The 24,875-nt window shown below is 43.5% G+C and overlaps 1 protein-coding gene across 2 annotated transcripts in view; it reads left to right on the top strand.

The window, feature by feature from the left end:
• Nucleotides 1-24,875, top strand: part of LOC130361182 (embryonic protein UVS.2-like) — a 78,680-nt gene that overhangs the window by 7,505 nt on the left and 46,300 nt on the right. For both annotated transcript variants that reach the window (XM_056563852.1, XM_056563851.1), the window contains exons 3-9: nt 18,989-19,042; nt 19,952-20,089; nt 20,184-20,301; nt 20,414-20,592; nt 21,161-21,242; nt 22,316-22,443; nt 24,143-24,249. In XM_056563852.1, coding sequence (XP_056419827.1) covers nt 18,989-19,042; nt 19,952-20,089; nt 20,184-20,301; nt 20,414-20,592; nt 21,161-21,242; nt 22,316-22,443; nt 24,143-24,249 — 806 coding nt within the window. The remainder of the gene's footprint in view (nt 1-18,988; nt 19,043-19,951; nt 20,090-20,183; nt 20,302-20,413; nt 20,593-21,160; nt 21,243-22,315; nt 22,444-24,142; nt 24,250-24,875) is intronic.

Raw genomic sequence — 24,875 nt, 5'->3', positions numbered from 1 at the left:
ACCACACCATGACCACTACTATTACTTTTACTACCACCATATAGTGATAATGCCACCATACTGATATCACCAATAACACCAGTATACACATATCAGTATTGTTAATAACACCACTGTACACAGACCAGTATCGCCAAGAGCACTACTATATACAGACCAGTATCATCAATAACACCACTATACACAGACCAGTATTACCAATAACACCACTATACACAGACCAGCATTATTAATAACACCACTATTCACAGACCAGTATCCCCAATAACACCACTATACACAGACCAGTATCACCAATAACACCACTATACACAGACCAGTATCACCAATAACACCACTATACACAGACCAGCATTATTAATAACACCACTATACACAGACCAGTATCACCAATAACACCACTATACACAGACCAGTATCATCAATAACACCACTATACACAGACCAGTATTGCCAATAACACCACTATACACAGACCAGTATCACCAATAACACCACTATACACAGACCAGTATTACCAATAACACCACTATACACAGACCAGCATAACCAATAACACCACTATACACAGACCAGTATTGCCAAGAGCACTACTATACACAGACCAGCATAACCAATAACACCACTATACACAGACCAGTATTACCAATAACACCACTATACACAGACCAGCATAACCAATAACACCACTATACACAGACCAGTATCACCAATAACACCACTATACACAGACCAGTATTACCAATAACACCACTATACACAGACCAGCATCACCAATAACACCACTATACACAGACCAGTATTATTAACCCATTAACGACGTGGGACGTATATTTACGTCCTGCGCCGGCTCCCGCGATATGAAGCGGGGTCGCGTTGCGACCCCACATTACATCGCGTCGGTCCCAGCACTCATCAACGGCCGGGACCCACGGCTAATACCACACATCGCTGATCGCGGCAATGTGCGGTATTAACCCTTTAGAAGCGGTGGTCAAAGCTGACCGCCGCTTCTAAAGTGAAAGTGAAAGTATCCCGGCTAGTCAGTCGGGCTGTTCGGGACCGCCGCGGTGAAATCACGGCGTCCTGAACAGCTTACAGGACACCGGGAGGGCTTTTACCTGGGGAGCAGTCAAGCGCCGATAACACTGATCACAGGCGTGTTAATACACGCCAGTGATCAGAATGAGAGATCAGTGTGTGCAGTGTTATAGGTCCCTATGGGATAACAATGATCAGTGTCCCTATGGGAGCTATAACACTTTAAAAAAAAAGTAAAAAAAGAGTGTTAATAAAGATCATTTAACCCCTTCCCTAATAAAAGTTTGAATCACCCCCCTTTTCCCATTAAAAAAATAAAACAGGGTAAATAAAAATAAACATATGTGGTATCGCCGCGTGCGTAAATGCCCGAACTATAAAAATATATCATTAATTAAACCGCACGGTCAATGGCCTACGCGCAAAAAAATTCCAAAGTCCAAAAAAGCTTATTTTTGGTCACTTTTTATACCATTAAAAAATGAATAAAAAGTGATCAAAAAGTCCGATCAAAACAAAAATCATACCGATAAAAACTTCAGATCATGGCGCAAAAAATCAGTCCTCATACCGCCCTGTACGTGGAAAAATAAAAAGTTATAGGGGTCAAAAGATGACATATTTAAACGTATACATTTTCCTGCATGTAGTTATGATTTTTTCTAGAAGTGCGACAAAATCAAACCTATATAAGTAGGGCATCATTTTAACCGTATGGACCTACAGAATAATGATAAGGTGTCATTTTTACCGAAATATGCACTGCGTAGAAACGGAAGCCCCCAAAAGTTGCAAAATGGCGTTTTTTCTTCGATGTCGTCGCACAATAATTTTTTTTTTCCGTTTCGCCGTGAAGTTTTGGGTAAAATGACTGACGTCACTGGAAAGTAGAATTGGTGACGCCAAAAATAAGCCATAATATGGATTTTTAGGTGGAAAATTGAAAGGGTTATGATTTTTAAAATGTAAGGAGGAAAAAACAAAAGTGCAAAAACCAGTATCACCAATAACACCACTATACACAGACCAGTATCACCAATAACACCACTATACACAGACCAGTATTATTAATAACACCACTATACACAGACCAGTATCACCAATAACACCACTATACACAGACCAGTAATATTAATAACACCACTATACACAGACCAGTATTATTAATAACACCACTATACACAGACCAGTATTGCCAATAACACCACTATACACAGACCAGTATCATCAATAACACCACTATACACAGACCAGTATTATTAATAACACCACTATACACAGACCAGTATCACCAATAACACCACTATACACAGACCAGTATTATTAATAACACCACTATACACAGACCAGTATCACCAATAACACCACTATACACAGACCAGTATCACCAATAACACCACTATACACAGACCAGTATTATTAATAACACCACTATACACAGACCAGTATCACCAATAACACCACTATACACAGACCAGTATCACCAATAACACCACTATACACAGACCAGTATTATTAATAACACCACTATACACAGACCAGTATCACCAATAACACCACTATACACAGACCAGTAATATTAATAACACCACTATACACAGACCAGTATTATTAATAACACCACTATACACAGACCAGTATTGCCAATAACACCACTATACACAGACCAGTATCATCAATAACACCACTATACACAGACCAGTATTATTAATAACACCACTATACACAGACCAGTATCACCAATAACACCACTATACACAGACCAGTATTATTAATAACACCACTATACACAGACCAGTATCACCAATAACACCACTATACACAGACCAGTATTATTAATAACACCACTATACACAGACCAGTATCACCAATAACACCACTATACACAGACCAGTATCACCAATAACACCACTATACACAGACCAGTATTATTAATAACACCACTATACACAGACCAGTATTATTAATAACACCACTATACACAGACCAGTATTATTAATAACACCACTATACACAGACCAGTATCACCAATAACACCACTATACACAGACCAGTATCACCAATAACACCACTATACACAGACCAGTATTATTAATAACACCACTATACACAGACCAGTATCACCAATAACACCACTATACACAGACCAGTATTGCCAATAACACCACTATACACAGACCAGTATCACCAATAACACCACTATACACAGACCAGTATCACCAATAACACCACTATACACAGACCAGTATCACCAATAACACCACTATACACAGACCAGTATTATTAATAACACCACTATACACAGACCAGTATTATTAATAACACCACTATACACAGACCAGTATTATTAATAACACCACTATACACAGACCAGTATCACCAATAACATCACTATACACAGACCAGTATCACCAATAACACGACTATACACAGACCAGTATTATTAATAACACCACTATACACAGATCAGTATCACCAATAACACCACTATACACAGACCAGTAATATTAATAACACCACTATACACAGACCAGTATCACCAATAACACGACTATACACAGACCAGTATCACCAATAACACCACTATACACAGACCAGTATTATTAATAACACCACTATACACAGACCAGTATCACCAATAACACCACTATACACAGACCAGTATTATTAATAACACCACTATACACAGACCAGTATCACCAATAACACCACTATACACAGACCAGTATTGCCAATAACATCACTATACACAGACCAGTATTATTGATAACACCACTATACACAGACCAATATTATTAATAACACCACTATACACAGACCAGTATCCCCAATAACACCACTATACACAGACCAGTATTATTAATAACACCACTATACACAGACCAGTATTATTAATAACACCACTATACACAGACCAGTATCACCAATAACACCACTATACACAGACCAGTATTATTAATAACACCACTATACACAGACCAGTATCACCAATAACACCACTATACACAGACCAGTATTATTAATAACACCACTATACACAGACCAGTATCACCAATAACACCACTATACACAGACCAGTATTATTAATAACACCACTATACACAGACCAGTATCACCAATAACATCACTATACACAGACCAGTATTATTAATAACACCACTATACACAGACCAGTATTATTAATAACACCACTATTCACAGACCAGTATCCCCAATAACACCACTATACACAGACCAGTATCACCAATAACACCACTATACACAGACCAGTATTATTAATAACACCACTATACACAGACCAGTATCACCAATAACACCACTATACACAGACCAGTATCACCAATAACACCACTATACACAGACCAGTATCACCAATAACACCACTATACACAGACCAGTATTATTAATAACACCACTATACACAGACCAGTATCACCAATAACACCACTATACACAGACCAGTATCACCAATAACACCACTATACACAGACCAGTATCACCAATAACACCACTATACACAGACCAGTATTATTAATAACACCACTATACACAGACCAGTATCACCAATAACACCACTATACACAGACCAGTATTATTAATAACACCACTATACACAGACCAGTATTGCCAATAACACCACTATACACAGACCAGTATCATCAATAACACCACTATACACAGACCAGTATTATTAATAACACCACTATACACAGACCAGTATCACCAATAACACCACTATACACAGACCAGTATTATTAATAACACCACTATACACAGACCAGTATCACCAATAACACCACTATACACAGACCAGTATCACCAATAACACCACTATACACAGACCAGTATTATTAATAACACCACTATACACAGACCAGTATCACCAATAACACCACTATACACAGACCAGTATTATTAATAACACCACTATACACAGACCAGTATCACCAATAACACCACTATACACAGACCAGTATCACCAATAACACCACTATACACAGACCAGTATTATTAATAACACCACTATACACAGACCAGTATCACCAATAACACCACTATACACAGACCAGTATCACCAATAACACCACTATACACAGACCAGTATTGCCAATAACACCACTATACACAGACCAGTATCACCAATAACACCACTATACACAGACCAGTATCACCAATAACACCACTATACACAGACCAGTATCACCAATAACACCACTATACACAGACCAGTATCACCAATAACACCACTATACACAGACCAGTATTATTAATAACACCACTATACACAGACCAGTATTATTAATAACACAACTATACACAGACCAGTATCACCAATAACATCACTATACACAGACCAGTATCACCAATAACACGACTATACACAGACCAGTATTATTAATAACACCACTATACACAGACCAGTATCACCAATAACATCACTATACACAGACCAGTATCACCAATAACACCACTATACACAGACCAGTATTATTAATAACACCACTATACACAGACCAGTATCACCAATAACACGACTATACACAGACCAGTATTATTAATAACACCACTATACACAGACCAGTATCACCAATAACACCACTATACACAGACCAGTATTATTAATAACACCACTATACACAGACCAGTATCACCAATAACACCACTATACACAGACCAGTATTATTAATAACACCACTATACACAGACCAGTATCACCAATAACACCACTATACACAGACCAGTATTATTAATAACACCACTATACACAGATCAGTATTATTAATAACACCACTATACACAGACCAGTATCACCAATAACACCACTATACACAGACCAGTATCACCAATAACACCACTATACACAGACCAGTATTGCCAATAACACCACTATACACAGACCAGTATCACCAATAACACCACTATACACAGACCAGTATCACCAATAACACCACTATACACAGACCAGTATCACCAATAACACCACTATACACAGACCAGTATCACCAATAACACCACTATACACAGACCAGTATTATTAATAACACCACTATACACAGACCAGTATTATTAATAACACAACTATACACAGACCAGTATCACCAATAACATCACTATACACAGACCAGTATCACCAATAACACGACTATACACAGACCAGTATTATTAATAACACCACTATACACAGACCAGTATCACCAATAACATCACTATACACAGACCAGTATCACCAATAACACCACTATACACAGACCAGTATTATTAATAACACCACTATACACAGACCAGTATCACCAATAACATCACTATACACAGACCAGTATCACCAATAACACGACTATACACAGACCAGTATTATTAATAACACCACTATACACAGACCAGTATCACCAATAACACCACTATACACAGACCAGTATTATTAATAACACCACTATACACAGACCAGTATCACCAATAACACCACTATACACAGACCAGTATTATTAATAACACCACTATACACAGACCAGTATCACCAATAACACCACTATACACAGACCAGTATTATTAATAACACCACTATACACAGATCAGTATTATTAATACCACTATACACAGACCAGTATCACCAATAACATCACTATACACAGACCAGTATTATTAATAACACCACTATACACAGACCAGTATCACCAATAACACCACTATACACAGACCAGTATCACCAATAACACCACTATACACAGACCAGTATTATTAATAACACCACTATACACAGACCAGTATTATTAATAACACCACTATACACAGACCAGTATTATTAATAACACCACTATACACAGACCAGTATCACCAATAACACCACTATACACAGACCAGTATTATTAATAACACCACTATACACAGACCAGTATCACCAATAACATGACTATACAAGGGACAAATATTTACATCACAGAATGACTACACAAAACCACTATATAGTGACTAGATAACACCACTGTACACAGACAGCAGTGACCCAGGCCCTACAGACTATATAAGTGACTACATACAAGTACATCAGGTGATGTCTTCTCTAATTGGAGTCCACAGAACCTGCAAGAGAAACATTTTAGGCTCTGTACTTTTCCAGCACCTATAGCGCACCAAACAGTAATAATACCCCCTTAGTGTCCCACACAGTAAAGCGGGTAGATAAGTGGGTTGGGGGAAGAGTAGGGTGCCCCCCTCATGAGGTAGTTAGGTCCATTAGTAGGTAGATACGTCCTTTCACATTGTTTCATAAGTGCCCATTACACAAGTGCCCCGAATAGGTTCAGTGGTGCAAAAAAGTATTTAGTCATCCTCCAATTGTGCAAGTTCTTCCACTTATAATGATGAGAGGCTGTAATTTTCATCATAGGTTATAACCTCAACTATGAGAGACAGATTGAGAAAAAAAATCCATAAAATCACATTGTCTGATTTTTAAAAGAATTTATTTGCAATTTATGGTGGAAAATAAGTATTTGGTCAATAACAAAAGTTCATCTCAATACTTTGTTATATCCCCTTTGTTGGCAATGACAGAGGTCAAACGTTTTCTGTAAGTCTTCACACGGTTTTCACACACTGTTGCTGGTATTTTGACCCATTCCTCCATGCAGATCTCCTCTAGAGCAGTGATGTTTTGGGGCTGTCGCTGGGCAACACAGACTTTCAACTCCCAACAAAGGTTTTCTATGAGATTGAGATCTGGAGACTGGCTAGGCCACTCCAGGACCTTGAAATGCTTCTTACAAAGCCACTCCGTTGCCCGGGCGTTTCTTCGTCAATGCCCTTGCTGATGGATGGAGGTTTTCACTCAAAGGGTGCGTTCACACTGCGGAGATTCCGTCTGGCGGCCACCACCGAAAATACTTCGGCGCTAGGGCCACGGGGCACTGACCCGTCACCATTGATGCCCATGCAGTGCTCGCAGAATCCGCGCAAAGAATGAACCTGTTCTTTCTTTGCGCTGAACAGTTTCTGAAATTCCGCAGGGTGAATGAGACCCATTAATGAGACCCATTCACATTAATGTTAAATTCACACCACTCAAACGGATCCCTCCAAGGAACAGCCCAGGATAAAAGCAGCGCACAAGACTTCAAAGGTAAAATGGTTTATTTACCCGGCATGCAACGCGTTTCGCTGGACAACCAGCTTCATCAGGCATGTTAGGGGTAGAGACACATGCCGTATTTATACATAATAGTTAACCCGTACATTGCTGATGTAAAAGCAATGTGCAGGAGCAGATAAAAAACACACATAAAAACTAATAGATTAATAATTAAAAAATAAAAATACCACAAACATATACTAAAAAAGAATAGATGTAAAAGATATATAAAAAAATATATATGAAAAACAAAAATAATATATATATATATATATATATATATATATATATATAATATGGTAGTGGAAAGCTGGTCATGCTACCCAGCGTTCTCAATCATCTCATTTAAACCCCCAGGAAAAAGGGAACCAAGTTAAAAAATCCAATATGATTCTCTATTAATTAACCTTTGGAACCGATTTTTTTTATAGTAGATGGTATAACTTCAATAATTTTTAATTTTAAACAATCAAAATTCCCTGCATGGATCTGACAAATATGTCGTGAGACACTGTGTAGCATGAATTGCCTTCCTACATTGGACCGATGTTTATTCATGCTGGACCGCACCGTCTGAACGGTGCGGCCCACATACTGCAGACCGCAAATACAAGATAAAAGGTAAATCGCATAGCTGCTTTCGCAACCATGCGCTCCTTTGATCCAAAAGTTTTTTTTTTTAATATTACAAACAAAATTATCACCTTTTTCTATCATAGTGCAACATTTACATCTCATTTTCCCACATGGAATAGTGCCATTATCTTGTGCTACAGAATTGGATATGACAAATCGGTTATTTTTCAAACCATCACTAGGGGCCACCAGATTCCGCAGATTTTGTGATCTGCGGAATGTGACACCCGGGTGGTCCGACAAAATATCTTTAAGAATCGGATCACCTTTTAATATATACCAATATTTATTGAGTATTGTTTTTATCTTGGGTGCTGCACAGTTAAAATTGGTGACAAAATTATGACTGTAATTCTTATTAGGTTTTTTACTGTTTTTACATTTGTCTATTGTAAGGTTTGTGATTTCTTTCTCAATATTATTAGCAACAGTTTTTTCAGTTATCAAATCCTCTTGTCGTTGTACCTTAGCCTGATTGAAAGCTTTATTTCGAATAGATTTAGGGTAATTTTTCTCTCTAAAGCGACTCTGTAGAATACGAGATTGTTCCAAGCTTTCAATCAGGCTAAGGTACAACGACAAGAGGATTGTTACGCCGAGCGCTCCGGGTTCCCGCTCCTCCCCGGAGCGCTCGCTTCACCTCCTCCGCTGCAGCGCCCCGGTCACGTCCTCTGACCCGGGGCGCTGCGATCCTGCTGCTAGCCGGGATGCGATTCGCGATGCGGGTAGCGCCCGCTCGCGATGCGCACCCCGGCTCTCCTACCTGACTCGCTCCCCGTCTGTTCTGTCCCGGCGCGCGCGGCCCCGCTCCCTAGGGCGCGCGCGCGCCGGGTCTCTGCGATTTAAAGGGCCACTGCGCCGCTGATTGGCGCAGTGGTTCCAATTAGAGTTATCACCTGTGCACTCCCTATATTACCTCACTTCCCTTGCACTCCCTTGCCGGATCTTGTTGCCTTAGTGCCAGTGAAAGCGTTCCTTGTGTGTCCCTTGCCAGTGTTTCCAGACCTTCTGCCGTTGCCCCTGACTACGATCCTTGCTGCCTGCCCCGACCTTCTGCTACGTCCGACCTTGCTTCTGCCTACTCCCTTGTACCGCGCCTATCTTCAGCAGCCAGAGAGGTGAGCCGTTGCTAGTGGATACGACCTGGTCACTACCGCCGCAGCAAGACCATCCCGCTTTGCGGCGGGCTCTGGTGAAAACCAGTAGTGGCTTAGAACCGGTCCACTAGCACGGTCCACGCCAATCCCTCTCTGGCACAGAGGGTCCACTACCTGCCAGCCGGCATCGTGACAGTAGATCCGGCCATGGATCCCGCTGAAGTTCCTCTGCCAGTTGTCGCTGACCTCACCACGGTGGTCGCCCAGCAGTCACAACAGATTGCGCAACAAGGCCAACAGCTGTCTCAACTGACCGTTATGCTACAACAGTTGCTACCACAGCTTCAGCAGTCATCTCCTCCGCCAGCTCCTGCACCTCCTCCGCAGCGAGTGGCCGCTCCTGGGATACGCTTATCCTTGCCGGATAAGTTTGATGGGGACTCTAAGTTTTGCCGTGGCTTCCTTTCCCAATGTTCCCTGCATCTGGAGATGATGTCGGACCTGTTTCCCACTGAAAGGTCTAAGGTGGCTTTCGTAGTCAGTCTTCTGTCCGGAAAAGCCCTGTCATGGGCCACACCGCTCTGGGACCGCAATGACCCCGTCACTGCCTCAGTACACTCCTTCTTCTCGGAAATCCGAAGTGTCTTTGAGGAACCTGCCCGAGCCTCTTCTGCTGAGACTGCCCTGTTGAACCTGGTCCAGGGTAATTCTTCCGTTGGCGAGTATGCCGTACAATTCCGTACACTTGCTTCAGAATTGTCCTGGAATAATGAGGCCCTCTGCGCGACCTTCAAAAAAGGCCTATCCAGCAACATTAAAGATGTTCTGGCCGCACGAGAAATTCCTGCTAATCTACATGAACTTATTCACCTAGCCACTCGCATTGACATGCGTTTTTCTGAAAGGCGTCAGGAACTCCGCCAAGATATGGACTCTGTTCGCACGAGGCGTTTCGTCTCCTCGGCTCCTCTCTCCTCTGGTCCCCTGCAATCTGTTCCTGTGCCTCCCGCCGTGGAGGCTATGCAGGTCGACCGGTCTCGCCTGACACCTCAAGAGAGGACACGACGCCGTATGGAGAACCTCTGCCTGTACTGTGCTAGTACCGAACACTTCCTGAGGGATTGTCCTATCCGTCCTCCCCGCCTGGAAAGACGTACGCTGACTCCGCACAAGGGTGAGACAGTCCTTGATGTCTACTCTGCTTCTCCACGTCTTACTGTGCCTGTGCGGATGTCTGCTTCTGCCTTCTCCTTCTCTACAGTGGCCTTCTTGGACTCTGGTTCTGCAGGAAATTTTATTTTGGCCTCTCTCGTCAACAGGTTCAACATCCCAGTGACCAGTCTCGCCAGACCCCTCTACATCAATTGTGTAAATAATGAAAGATTGGACTGTACCATACGTTTCCGCACGGAGCCCCTTCTTATGAGCATCGGATCTCATCATGAGAGGATTGAACTTTTGGTCCTCCCCAATTGCACCTCGGAGATTCTCCTTGGACTTCCCTGGCTTCAACTTCATTCCCCAACCCTGGATTGGTCCACTGGGGAGATCAAGAGTTGGGGGTCCTCTTGTTCCAAGAACTGTCTAAAACCGGTTCCCAGTAACCCTTGCCGTAACTCTGTGGTTCCTCCAGTAACCGGTCTCCCCAAGGCCTATATGGACTTCGCGGATGTTTTCTGCAAAAAACAAGCTGAGACTCTACCTCCTCACAGGCCTTATGATTGCCCTATCGACCTCCTCCCGGGTACTACTCCACCCCGGGGCAGAATTTATCCTCTCTCTGCCCCAGAGACTCTTGCCATGTCCGAATACGTCCAGGAGAATCTAAAAAGGGGCTTTATCCGTAAATCCTCCTCTCCTGCCGGAGCCGGATTTTTCTTTGTCTCCAAAAAAGATGGCTCCCTACGTCCTTGCATTGACTACCGCGGTCTTAATAAAATCACGGTTAAGAACCGCTACCCCTTACCCCTCATCTCTGAACTCTTTGATCGCCTCCAAGGTGCCCACATCTTCACTAAATTGGACTTAAGAGGCGCCTATAACCTCATCCGCATCAGAGAGGGGGACGAGTGGAAAACGGCATTTAACACCAGAGATGGACACTTTGAGTATCTGGTCATGCCCTTTGGACTGTGCAATGCCCCTGCCGTCTTCCAAGACTTTGTCAATGAAATTTTTCGTGATCTATTATACTCCTGTGTTGTGGTATATCTGGACGATATCCTAATTTTTTCTGCCAATCTAGAGGAACACCGCCGGCATGTCCGTATGGTTCTTCAGAGACTTCGTGACAACCAACTCTATGCCAAAATTGAGAAATGTCTGTTTGAATGCCAATCTCTTCCTTTTCTAGGATATTTGGTCTCTGGCCAGGGACTACAGATGGATCCAGACAAACTCTCTGCCGTCTTAAATTGGCCACGCCCCTCCGGACTCCGTGCTATCCAACGCTTTTTGGGGTTCGCCAATTATTACAGGCAATTTATTCCACATTTTTCTACCATTGTGGCTCCTATCGTGGCTTTAACCAAGAAAAATGCTGATCCCAAGTCCTGGCCTCCTCAAGCAGAAGACTCCTTTAAACAACTCAAGTCTGCCTTTTCTTCGGCTCCCGTGCTCTCCAGACCTGACCCTTCCAAACCCTTCCTATTGGAGGTTGATGCCTCCTCAGTAGGAGCTGGAGCTGTTCTTCTACAAAAAAATCCTTCCGGGCATGCTGTCACTTGTGGTTTTTTCTCTAGGACCTTCTCTCCAGCGGAGAGGAACTACTCCATCGGGGATCGAGAACTTCTAGCCATTAAATTAGCACTTGAGGAATGGAGGCATCTGCTGGAGGGATCAAGATTTCCTGTTATTATCTACACCGACCACAAGAACCTCTCCTACCTCCAGTCGGCCCAACGGCTGAATCCTCGCCAGGCCCGGTGGTCTCTGTTCTTTGCCCGATTTAATTTTGAGATTCACTTTCGTCCTGCCGATAAGAACATTAGAGCCGATGCTCTCTCTCGTTCCTCGGATGCCTCAGAAGTTGATCTCCCTCCGCAACACATCATTCCACCTGACTGCCTGATCTCCACTTCTCCTGCCTCCATCAGACAGACTCCTCCAGGAAAGACCTTTGTTTCTCCACGCCAACGCCTCGGAATCCTCAAATGGGGTCACTCCTCCCATCTCGCAGGTCATGCGGGCATCAAGAAATCTGTGCAACTCATCTCCCGCTTCTATTGGTGGCCAACTCTGGAGACGGATGTTGGGGACTTTGTGCGAGCCTGCACTATCTGTGCCCGGGATAAGACTCCTCGCCAGAAGCCCGCTGGTTTTCTTCATCCTCTGCCTGTCCCCGAACAGCCTTGGTCTCTGATTGGTATGGATTTTATTACTGATTTACCCCCTTCCCGTGGCAACACCGTTATTTGGGTGGTCGTTGATCGATTCTCCAAAATGGCACATTTCATTCCTCTTCCTGGTCTTCCTTCTGCGCCTCAGTTGGCTAAACAATTTTTTGTACACATTTTTCGTCTTCACGGGTTGCCTACGCAGATTGTCTCGGATAGAGGGGTCCAATTCGTGTCTAAATTCTGGAGAGCTCTCTGTAAACAACTCAAGATTAAATTAAATTTTTCCTCTGCATATCATCCCCAGTCCAATGGACAAGTAGAAAGAATTAACCAGATCCTGGGTGATTATTTGCGACATTTTGTTTCCTCCCGCCAGGATGACTGGGCAGATCTCCTTCCATGGGCCGAATTCTCGTATAACTTCAGGGTCTCTGAATCTTCCTCCAAATCCCCATTTTTCGTGGTGTACGGCCGTCACCCTCTTCCCCCCCTCCCTACCCCCTTGCCCTCTGGTCTGCCCGCTGTGGATGAAATTTCTCGTGACCTTTCCATTATATGGAGAGAGACCCAAAATTCTCTCTTACAGGCTTCTTCACGCATGAAGAGGTTCGCGGATAAGAAAAGAAGAGCTCCCCCCGTTTTTTCCCCTGGAGACAAGGTATGGCTCTCCGCTAAATATGTCCGCTTCCGTGTCCCTAGCTACAAGTTGGGACCACGCTATCTTGGTCCTTTCAAAATTCTGTGTCAAATTAATCCTGTCTCTTATAAACTTCTTCTTCCTCCTTCTCTTCGTATCCCTAATGCCTTTCACGTCTCTCTTCTCAAACCACTCATCCTCAACCGTTTTTCTCCCAAATCTGTTCCTCCCACTCCTGTTTCCGGCTCCTCGGACGTCTTCTCGGTCAAGGAGATTTTGGCTGCCAAAAAGGTCAGAGGAAAAAATTTTTTTTTAGTAGACTGGGAGGGTTGTGGTCCTGAAGAGAGATCCTGGGAACCTGAGGACAACATCCTTGACAAAAGTCTGCTCCTCAGGTTCTCAGGCTCCAAGAAGAGGGGGAGACCCAAGGGGGGGGGTACTGTTACGCCGAGCGCTCCGGGTTCCCGCTCCTCCCCGGAGCGCTCGCTTCACCTCCTCCGCTGCAGCGCCCCGGTCACGTCCTCTGACCCGGGGCGCTGCGATCCTGCTGCTAGCCGGGATGCGATTCGCGATGCGGGTAGCGCCCGCTCGCGATGCGCACCCCGGCTCTCCTACCTGACTCGCTCCCCGTCTGTTCTGTCCCGGCGCGCGCGGCCCCGCTCCCTAGGGCGCGCGCGCGCCGGGTCTCTGCGATTTAAAGGGCCACTGCGCCGCTGATTGGCGCAGTGGTTCCAATTAGAGTTATCACCTGTGCACTCCCTATATTACCTCACTTCCCTTGCACTCCCTTGCCGGATCTTGTTGCCTTAGTGCCAGTGAAAGCGTTCCTTGTGTGTCCCTTGCCAGTGTTTCCAGACCTTCTGCCGTTGCCCCTGACTACGATCCTTGCTGCCTGCCCCGACCTTCTGCTACGTCCGACCTTGCTTCTGCCTACTCCCTTGTACCGCGCCTATCTTCAGCAGCCAGAGAGGTGAGCCGTTGCTAGTGGATACGACCTGGTCACTACCGCCGCAGCAAGACCATCCCGCTTTGCGGCGGGCTCTGGTGAAAACCAGTAGTGGCTTAGAACCGGTCCACTAGCACGGTCCACGCCAATCCCTCTCTGGCACAGAGGGTCCACTACCTGCCAGCCGGCATCGTGACAAGGATTTGATAACTGAAAAAACTGTTGCTAATAATATTGAGAAAGAAATCACAAACCTTACAATAGACAAATGTAAAAACAGTAAAAAACCTAATAAGAATTACAGTCATAATTTTGTCACCAATTTTAACTGTGCAGCACCCAAGATAAAAACAATACTCAATAAATTTGGTATATATTAAAAGGTGATCCGATTCTTAAAGATATTTTGTCGGACCACCCGGGTGTCACATTCCGCAGATCACAAAATCTGCGGAATCTGGTGGCCCCTAGTGATGGTTTGAAAAATAACCGATTTGTCATATCCAATTCTGTAGCACAAGATAATGGCACTATTCCATGGGGGAAAATGAGATGTAAATGTTGCACTATGATAGAAAAAGGTGATAATTTTGTTTGTGATATTTCAAAAAAAAACTTTTGGATCAAAGGAGCGCATGGTTGCGAAAGCAGCTATGAGATTTACCTTTTATCTTGTATTTGCGGTCTGCAGTATGTGGGCCGCACCGTTCAGATGGTGCGGTACAGCATGAATAAACATTGGTCCAATTTAGGAAGGCAATTCATGCTACACAGTGTCTCACGACTAGTGTTGAGCGGCATATACCATATTCGAATTCGCGATATGTGATATTCGCGAATGAAATTCAAATTGCGAATATTCACGAGCAACACTACTCACGACATATTTGTCAGATCCATGCAGGGAATTTTGATTGTTCAAAATTTAAAATTATTGAAGTTATACCATCTACTATAAAAATTCGGTTCCAAAGGTTAATTAATAGAGAATCATATTGGATTTTTTCACTTGGTTCCCTTTTTCCTGGGGGTTTAAATGAGATGTTCGAGAACGCTGGGTAGCATGACCGGCTTTCCACTACCATATTATATATATATATATATATATATATATATATATATATATAATATTTTAGTTTTTCATATAAAAATTTTTATATATCTTTTACATCTATTCTTTTTTAGTATATGCTTGTGGTATTTTTATTTTTTAATTATTAATCTACTAGTTTTTATGTGTGTTTTTTATCTGCTCCTGCACATTGCTTTTACATCAGCAATGTACGGGTTAACTATTATGTATAAATACCGCATGTGTCTCTACCCCTAACATGCCTGATGAAGCTGGTTGCCCAGCGAAACGCGTTGCATGCCGGGTAAATAAACCATTTTACCTTTGAAGTCTTGTGCGCTGCTTTTATCCTGGGCTGTTCCTTGGAGGGATCCGTTTGAGTGCTTCACCTGTGTTACCAGGAGCGGCTGCCGTTCTTCACCCGTTGAAGGGTTATCCCACGCTTTCACCATAGTTGTACTTGGTCGCAGTACAACTATACTCGGTGAGCATTTTTGCTTGTTTTCCATCTCTTCTTTACAATACGTTCTCACACTAGGAGCGCTCTCCTTGTCTGTATTTGAAGTTCACACCACGGAATTCTGCTAGTGGAATTCCGCACGTGGAATTCCGTGGGAATTCCGTAGTGTGAACGTACCCAAAGTCTCACGATACATGGCCCCATTCATTCTTTCCTTTACACGGATCAGTTGTCCTGGTCTCTTAGCAGAAAAACAGCCCCAAAGCATGATGTTTCCACCCCCCTGTTTCACAGTAGGTATGGTGTTCTTTGGATACAACTCAGCATTCTTTCTCTTCCTAACATGGCAAGTTGAGGTTTTAGCAAAAAGTTCTACATTGGTTTCATCTGACTATATGACATTCTCCCAATTCTCTTCTGCATAATCCAAATTCTCTCTAGCAAACTTCAGACGGGCCCGGACATGTACTGGTTTAAGCAGGGGGACACTTCTGGCACTGCATAATTTGAGTCCCTGGCCGCGTAGTGTTACTGATGGTAGCCCTTGTTACTTTTGTCCCAGCTCTCTGCAGGTCATTCCCTAGGTGGTGGTTCTGGTAGCTTGTGGTTCGGGGTTTTGCTCACCGTTCTTGTGATAATTTTGACATCACAGGGTGAGATCCTGGGTGGAGCCCCAGATCGAGAGAGATTATCAGTGGTCTTGTATGTCTTCCATTTTCTAATAATTGCTCCCACAGTTGATTTCTTCACACCAAGCTGCTTGCCTATTGCAGATTCAAGACGTGTAGATACAGATTGCAGATTGCAGATTCAGTCTTCCCAGCCTGGTGCAGGTCTGCAATTTTGTTTCTGGTGTCCTTCGATGGCTCTTTAGTCTTGGCCGTAGTGGAGTTTGGAGTGTGACTGTTTGAGATTGTGGACAGGTGTCTTTTATACCAATAACAAGTTAAAACATGTGCCATTAATACAGGTAACGAGTGGAGGACAGAGGAGACTCTTAAAGAAGAAGTTACAGGCCTCTTCTATCTTTTTAAGAGGGAAAACTTGCACAATTGGTGGCTGACTAAATACTTTTTTGCCCCACTGTAGGTGCAACCTGTAGGTAGTTATTCCCTGTAGGTATTAGCAGCCTCCTATAAGTAGGTGTTACTCCCTGTAGATAGGTACCCCTGTACATAGTTGCCCCTGTATAAATTTGAAGTTCCCTTTATGTGGTTGCAGCCCCCCATATATTAAAGCAGCCCCCTTTAATAACTCCCTTTAGGTAGTAATAGCAGTCCCCTTAGTGACCCCCTTTAGGTAGTAATATCAGTCCCCTCAGTGACCCCCTCTATAGGTTATAATAGCAGTCCCCCTTAGTAAACCTCCTTTAGGTAGTTATAGCAGTCCCTTTAGTGATCACCACTTTCGGTAGTGATAGAAGTGCCCTTAGTGACCCCTGCTTAGGTAGTGATAGCAATCCCCTTAGTGAACCATTTTATGTAGTAATAGCAGTCCCCTTAGTGACCCCCTTTAGGTAGTAAAAGCACTCCCCTTAGTGACTGCTTCTTTAGGTTATAATAGCAGTCCCCTTGGTGACCTCTTTAGGTAGTAATAGCAGTCCCCCCTTAGTAACCCCCTTTAGGTAGTAATCACAGTCCCCTTAGTGACCCCCTTTAGGTAGTAATAGTAATCTCCTTAGTGACCTCCTTTAGGTAATAATAGCAGCCTCCTTTGTGACCTCCCCCCTCCCCTTTAGGTAATAATAGCAGTGCCCTTAGTGAACCCCTTTAGGTAGTATTAGAAACTGCCTTTAGGTAGTAGGGGCAGACCCCTCTTGGTAGCCCACACTGTGAAAAAAAAAAAAATTATCAGGCTCCCCCATGGCGTGTCCTCTCTTCTGCTATTCTCTCCTCTGGTCTGTGCTCCGGCGCATAATGACGTCACACACCAGAGCACAGACCGGGGCGCAGAGGAAGAGACGCTCTGGCCTCCTGTTGTTTGCCTGCATATCGCACAAGAGTGATTGACTGGGGGGGGGGGAAGCCAATGGCTCTTCCCTCTGTCAATCAGCCGAGCGATGTAATTAACTATAGACGCGTCTGTAAGACAAGCTTATAGTTTATAGAGTCCTGGCTCTGCAGTGTGGCAATGTGTACAATGTCTGCCGCCTAACTCGCCTAATGGGAGAGCCGCCTCTCCCCATGATCTTGCCTCGTATACTGCTTAAGCCACTGATTAGTGTGTAATTATGATTATTATTACTAGCAGAGTGCCCGGTATTGCCCGGTCTTCCTACCTAAATCTTGTGGGAGAGGAAATGCAACAATGACGCTCTCATCCTCATATACTGACCTCATATCCCGTCCTTATATCCCTTCCACATATCTCATCCTCGCCCTCATATCCTGAAATCATATCCTGACCTCATATCCTGTCCTCATATTTTGTAGCTAAAACCAAGAGTGAAATCGACAGTGAAACATTATGATGAAGAGATTTGAACTTTTTTTCTGTGTTTTGGACCGACTCCTGGATTTTTCTAAAACAATACAGCATCTATAACATTGTGAACCCTCTTATGGTGTACGGCAGACATCTTATCTAATATCAATGTCTTCAAATTGTTTTGATAACTTGTTTTTCTTATCCCTAGATGATCAGACGGACTTTAGGCCGGTGTCCGAGATAATAGAAGAAATAAACAGAGGTAAGGCAAGGCCTTGTGATTAAGCCCCCCCCCCCCCCATCCCTCACACGCACTTGTCCCTCTCCGTATATGTGAGTATGTTTATACAATAAACTAAGAAAAAAGAAGATAACGTGGTGAGTTGCTGACTCCATTTCATTTCTTTCATTCAGGCAAGTTATCAAAACCTGTGCAGAGGAAACTTGTGCAGAGTATTGTATCAATAGTTCTGTGTTGCCTTAAAGAGTATCTGTCATAAAACCATATTTTCTAAACTAACTCTAAACTACTCCTAACATCCCTCCTGCCCTTAAAAAATGTTTCTGAGCTTTAAAAAGCTGTGTATCATACCTTTCCATTTGCTCACATTGTGTGAGCTCCCGGCAGGAGAAAGTGGGTGTTCCCCAGCAGGCACGATGTCACTGAAGCCTGCGAGAGCTGTGCCCCACCATGCCCTGCATCTACTTCCTGAGTTTAGTCTCCTGCCAGGCCGGGAGGAGACCAAACTAACTGTTTGACTTGCGGCAGGGAACAGAACCTAGTGGCTGTTTTTTCAATCACATTAAAAACATATAAAGGTTGAGAATTGTAACACCAAGTAAATAGCAAAGTGTCTTTTAAATACATAAGGAACAATAAATTAAAAGTTTAGTTTGGTGACAGGTACTCATTAACTTTTTATGTCAATTAGGGTTCAGTAGGGGACACAATCTGGGGTTACATGGTAGAAGATCAGAATAATGGTCACACTATGTGGACCAGGTGGAAATTTTCTGCCATTAGTCTTCTATGTTGCTATCACGAGACCTTCTGAAGATCAGTGATATCTGATGTCTTGCCAATTGCAGGTGTCAATGAGAGATATGCCTTTCTATGGTTGCCCTATAGAATATCCTCAAAATCCTACTTACTTCCACTCCTCCCTTGTAGATACCTCTGTTCTGATTACTGAAGGTGACATTAGACCTAACCTTGACCACGGTGTGACAAAATGTACAAGATGCTTGTGGATAAAGTCCCAGGATGGAAAAGTTCGAGTCCCATATATTGCCCCCTCGCCCACATACGGTAAGTGATTACTAATATACAGTATGTCCCACTGGGGGAAAAGCTTGACTCATTCTTCATTATGTAACACTTATTTATTTATTTTGGTCTTTAGAGGATTTCGAGAGATCAATGTTTATTTCGGCTATGAAGGAATTTGAGGTGATGACCTGCGTACAGTTTGTCAACAGAAGCACCGAGAATGATTATCTGAGTATAGTAGATGGACCTGGGTAAGGGACTTCTAATAAATTTAAGTTTTAACTAATCTTACAATAGATATACACTTTCCATAATTGTTATTTAAAAGTGGCTCTTATGAAGGAGTTATTATCTCATTCTCAGCTGCTGGTCATATGTTGGGAAGATCGGGGGTAAACAGAACGTTGGACTCTCTATGGCCGGATGTATCAAGTACAATCTCATACAACATGAACTCCTGCACGCTCTGGGCTTCTATCACGAACACACCAGGAGTAATCGAAATGACTACATTGACATAATGTGGCAGAATATTTTTCCAGGTGAGTACCAAGATCAAAGGTGTTGTCTGGTTGGATAAAATATTACCATCACAGGTCACATGATGCAGAGCCGAGAGAGAATGCAGACTTCTCCCGGCTTGTTCATGTGATCAGTCGCGGTCTGAATGCTCAGACCCACAGGTAAAAACTTTTCATATATCTCTTTGAATACCTTTGCACCCCCAAAAGCTCATGAAGGAGCTACTACTCCTGGAACCGCTTGGATGCTACAGTCAGTAGTGACCGCAGCATTTAAATGATTTGTGAAAAGGAGTGGACTTCTTATTGCAAATGGTTCTGCTCCAGTAGGAAGAAAACTGTCCCTCTATAGAGATCTAGGCTGGTGGGGTGAGGAGAATCCTCCGGGGACCACCCCAATGATTTGTGGTTCAGGAGGCATGAAAGTGATGGTGGTTTAGTTTATAAAACCAGTGTCCCAAAGAAAAATTCAGTATTTTTTATACCAACCAACTCTTTACATTTTTAACCTAAGTTTGATGTTAGTGCTATATATCGAATTGGATGTTGGTTCCACCAGTGATCGATATACATGATTTACTCCATACAGGTGATCAGCCCTATTTCCACTTGGATCATGGGAATATCCAGGACACGCCTTATGATTACAATTCTATTTTGCATTATGCTAAGTAAGTAGATATGAGATATGGCGTTCTATCATGTATGGTTAATTTATGAATATTATATATGATGTATTTTTATGATTACATTTTAAAACTTCCATGACAAAGTTATAGCAGGAAGTCCGACCTTTCGGACTCCCCCTTGATCACCAAGACGAGGCCAATCTATCAGTGTGCATGGAACGGCATGTCGGTACAAGCTCCACGCACTGTCTTTGGGAACGCCAGAGATACACGAGCGCTGTACTTGGGTATCTCTAACGATCCATAGACAGTGCATTAAGCATTTGCCTCCATGCACAGGAAGAGTTGGGGCCCCGTTAAAGAGATTGTCAGACATCCCACGATCAGATGCTAATTCCCTGTCCTGTATATGGGGGATAAGTTTTGAAGTACTGGAGTACCCCTTTAATAACCTTTCTACCTGAACTAGGCCTCGTTTTGTCACACTCAACAGAACTGTATGAGGGCTTGCTTTTTCCTGGACAAGTTGTTGTTTTTATTGGTATTATTTTCAGGTTCATATAACGATTTGATCACTAGGGTCACTTTTTTTTCCCCGCACTTTAGGTTAAAGGGGCTATCCAGGAATAAAAAAAACAGGCTTAATTTCCTTTCTAAGACCACTCCCCGTCTGTCTCCACTTTCGGTGTGGTACTACAACTTAGCCCCATTTACTTCAATAGAACTGAGCTGCAGAAGCACACCCAACCTGGAGACAGACAGGTCGCGGTCTTTGAAAAAAATGATCTCTCTGAAACCACTTAGATGCTGAATTCCCTCTCATTAGATTGCTGAGCACCCACACTTGAACATCGTACAATATACTTACTAAGTATGTTAGTCCTTGCTCTCCTTCACCCTATCTCATACCTGCTGTGCATATATAGAGATTTGTATGCTCTAAAAATTGTCATATTTTACTAATCCTCTTAGCCACATCTCTTTACCTATTAAAGAGGTAAAAATGACTTATATTTATCACTCTGAAAACTTTTTTTTAAATTCAGAAATCAGAATATTCATCTTTTATTCAAGTCCCAAGAACCTTTCTTATCACTATGTTATTTTCCCTGCAGGAGCGCTTTCAGCATTGTACCTGACCAACCAACCATGGTACCAAAACCTGACCCCAACGTCCCTATGGGACAGGCAATAGGACTGGATAATCTGGATGTGATGAAGATCAACAAAATGTATAACTGCAGTGAGTGTTTGCCTATGACATTTATTATGTATACAGTCATTCTAAATTTATTGGGACTGTCAGATGTAAAAATTACAAATATATGGTAGAGGACCAAAAGGTGTGCATATTTGTAATATGCTATATTAATCAAATATTTGTATAACTAATGTACCTTTATTATCAGCCACTAGGGTCCTTTGGATTAGACGGCTGTATCAGGTTTATACAGGAGCAGGACTCTTTGCATCTGTACACTGAGTGGAAAGGCAAACACGGTATGCCTCTCTGCTCAGTTAAGGCTATGGTCACATCAATATCGAGCTCCGTTCAAATGACGGGAGTTGAGTGCGGAGAAAAATATTGCAGATCTGTTTTTTCCCCCCTCTGTTTAAAGGGGTATTCCACTGCCCCAGTGTTCGGAACATTTTGTTCCCAAAGGTGGGTGCGAGTTGCAGGGATTGTGATGTTACGGCCACGTCCCTCATGATGTCACTCCATACCCCTTTAATGCAAGTCTATGAGAGGGGGCGTGGTGACTGCCATGCCCCCTCCTATAGACTTGCTTTGAGGGGGTGTGGCGTGATGCTCTGAGAGGCGTGGCCATGATGTCACAACCACTGTAGCCTGCACCCAGCATTCGGGGTGCCCCAGTGTTTGGAACATCTTGTTCCCAGCGGTGGGCGCGGGCTGCGGGGATTATGACATTACGGCCACGCCCCTCATGACGTCACTCCATACCCCTTTAATGCAAGTCTATGGGAGGGGGCGTGGTGACTGCCACGCCCCCTCCTATAGACTTGCATTGAGGGGGTGTGGTGTGATGGCCTGAGAGGCGCGGCCATGATGTCACAACCACTGTAGCCTGCACACAGCATTCGGGGTGCCCCAGTGTTTGGAACATTTTGTTCCCAGCGGTGGGCGCGGGCTGCGGGGATTATGACGTTACGGCCACGCCCCTCACGACGTCAGTCCATACCCCTTCAATGCAGGTCTATGGGAGGGGACGTGGCGACTGCCACGTCCCCTCCCATAGACTTGTATTGAGGGTGTGTGGTGTGATGCCCCGAGAGGCGTGGCCATGATGTCACAACCACCGCAGCCCACACCCAGCATTCAGAATAAAATTTTCCGAACGCTGGAGCAGTGGAGTATCCCTTTTACTCCTGCCAAACAATAGACTCAAGAGACCCCATTCAAAGTCAATGGGACCCGCCAAGATCCATTTTGCTCTGTTTTGTGGCCCCGAACGAAGACTATGACGGAGTTCCCCAAACAGAGCTTGACGCTGATGTGCACTTAGCCTAACATTCACTCGGCCGGGCACACTGTAGTGTGTATGCGGCGATGCATACAGCATCATCACTTACCTCAAGATGGTCGTAGACATTGGCTGGGCCTTTCTGGATTTTATTTTATTAATCCAGTTGCATGGCGTCTTCTTCTACTGAGCATGGAAATGAATGCGTTTATGGTACATGAACTATGCCATAAGTCCATTCGTTTATATAAGACATGGGCAAGAGGGGGGGGGGGGGGGGTGAATGTATACAGTTTAGCTTATAAAGAATAAAAAAAAAATACTGTGTATATCAATACATATGTATCATTACAATTCTGTTTACTTTTACTCTTACAGACGATGTAGTTGCAGAACAATACTTAATCCACTTCATTGCACCATTTCACTTCATATAATATAAGACATATTTTTTTCCAGATCTGTGTAGACAGAAGCTTATTACACCAGGGTTTTCCACGTATGACTCCACCTCCTCAGGACAAGGAGGAGCTTATTGCCTCTATCTCATCCAATCCACCCTGAAGGTAAGTTTTAATAAAGACTCTGAATGATAATTTAAGATGTTGTCTGAATAAAACATCCACTCATCACTGTTGGGCCGGTGTTCTAAAGTTTTGCTGCAACCCAGGAGAAACTGCATCCGCGTCATGTCCGATGGGGCCACGTCACTTCCTCTCCAGAGCCAGCATTACAGTCATTCATTGGGCCACTGGCATTCCTGTTCTCTGCCTCTCTATAACAGTGAAGTTCTTGGGTAAGGGTTAGGACGCAGGAAGTGATGTGGTCCAGCTTTGCTTCTCCACTGTATTATGAAGGCGGAGAGGAGGTGAGCCAATGGTCCGGCGAATGGGGACATCAGTGTGGGGGCAGGGAGAAGGCATGGTAGCCCTGGAGTGCAGAGAGGACCAGCAGCCTATCACTGCTGGGCTTCAGAAGACTGGGAAATCTAGGTGGCACACAGTCTCCCAGTCTCCTGATGAGATGGTGCTTTACCAGATGTTCTCTTGAGGAGATTGGGGAAGTACTGTGAGCCCTTCACTGTGTTTTGTCTGCCACACAGCTTTCCTAGTCTAATGAAGAGCTCTAGTTTGGCTGCTTTACCAGACAAATATTCATTTCTGCAGACTGAAAAAGCTGGTTGGCAGGATAC

This window comes from Hyla sarda, chromosome 3, assembly GCF_029499605.1.
Source record: "Hyla sarda isolate aHylSar1 chromosome 3, aHylSar1.hap1, whole genome shotgun sequence".
NCBI classification, from domain to species: domain Eukaryota; kingdom Metazoa; phylum Chordata; class Amphibia; order Anura; family Hylidae; genus Hyla; species Hyla sarda.
This window is presented reverse-complemented; position numbering and strand designations above follow the sequence as displayed.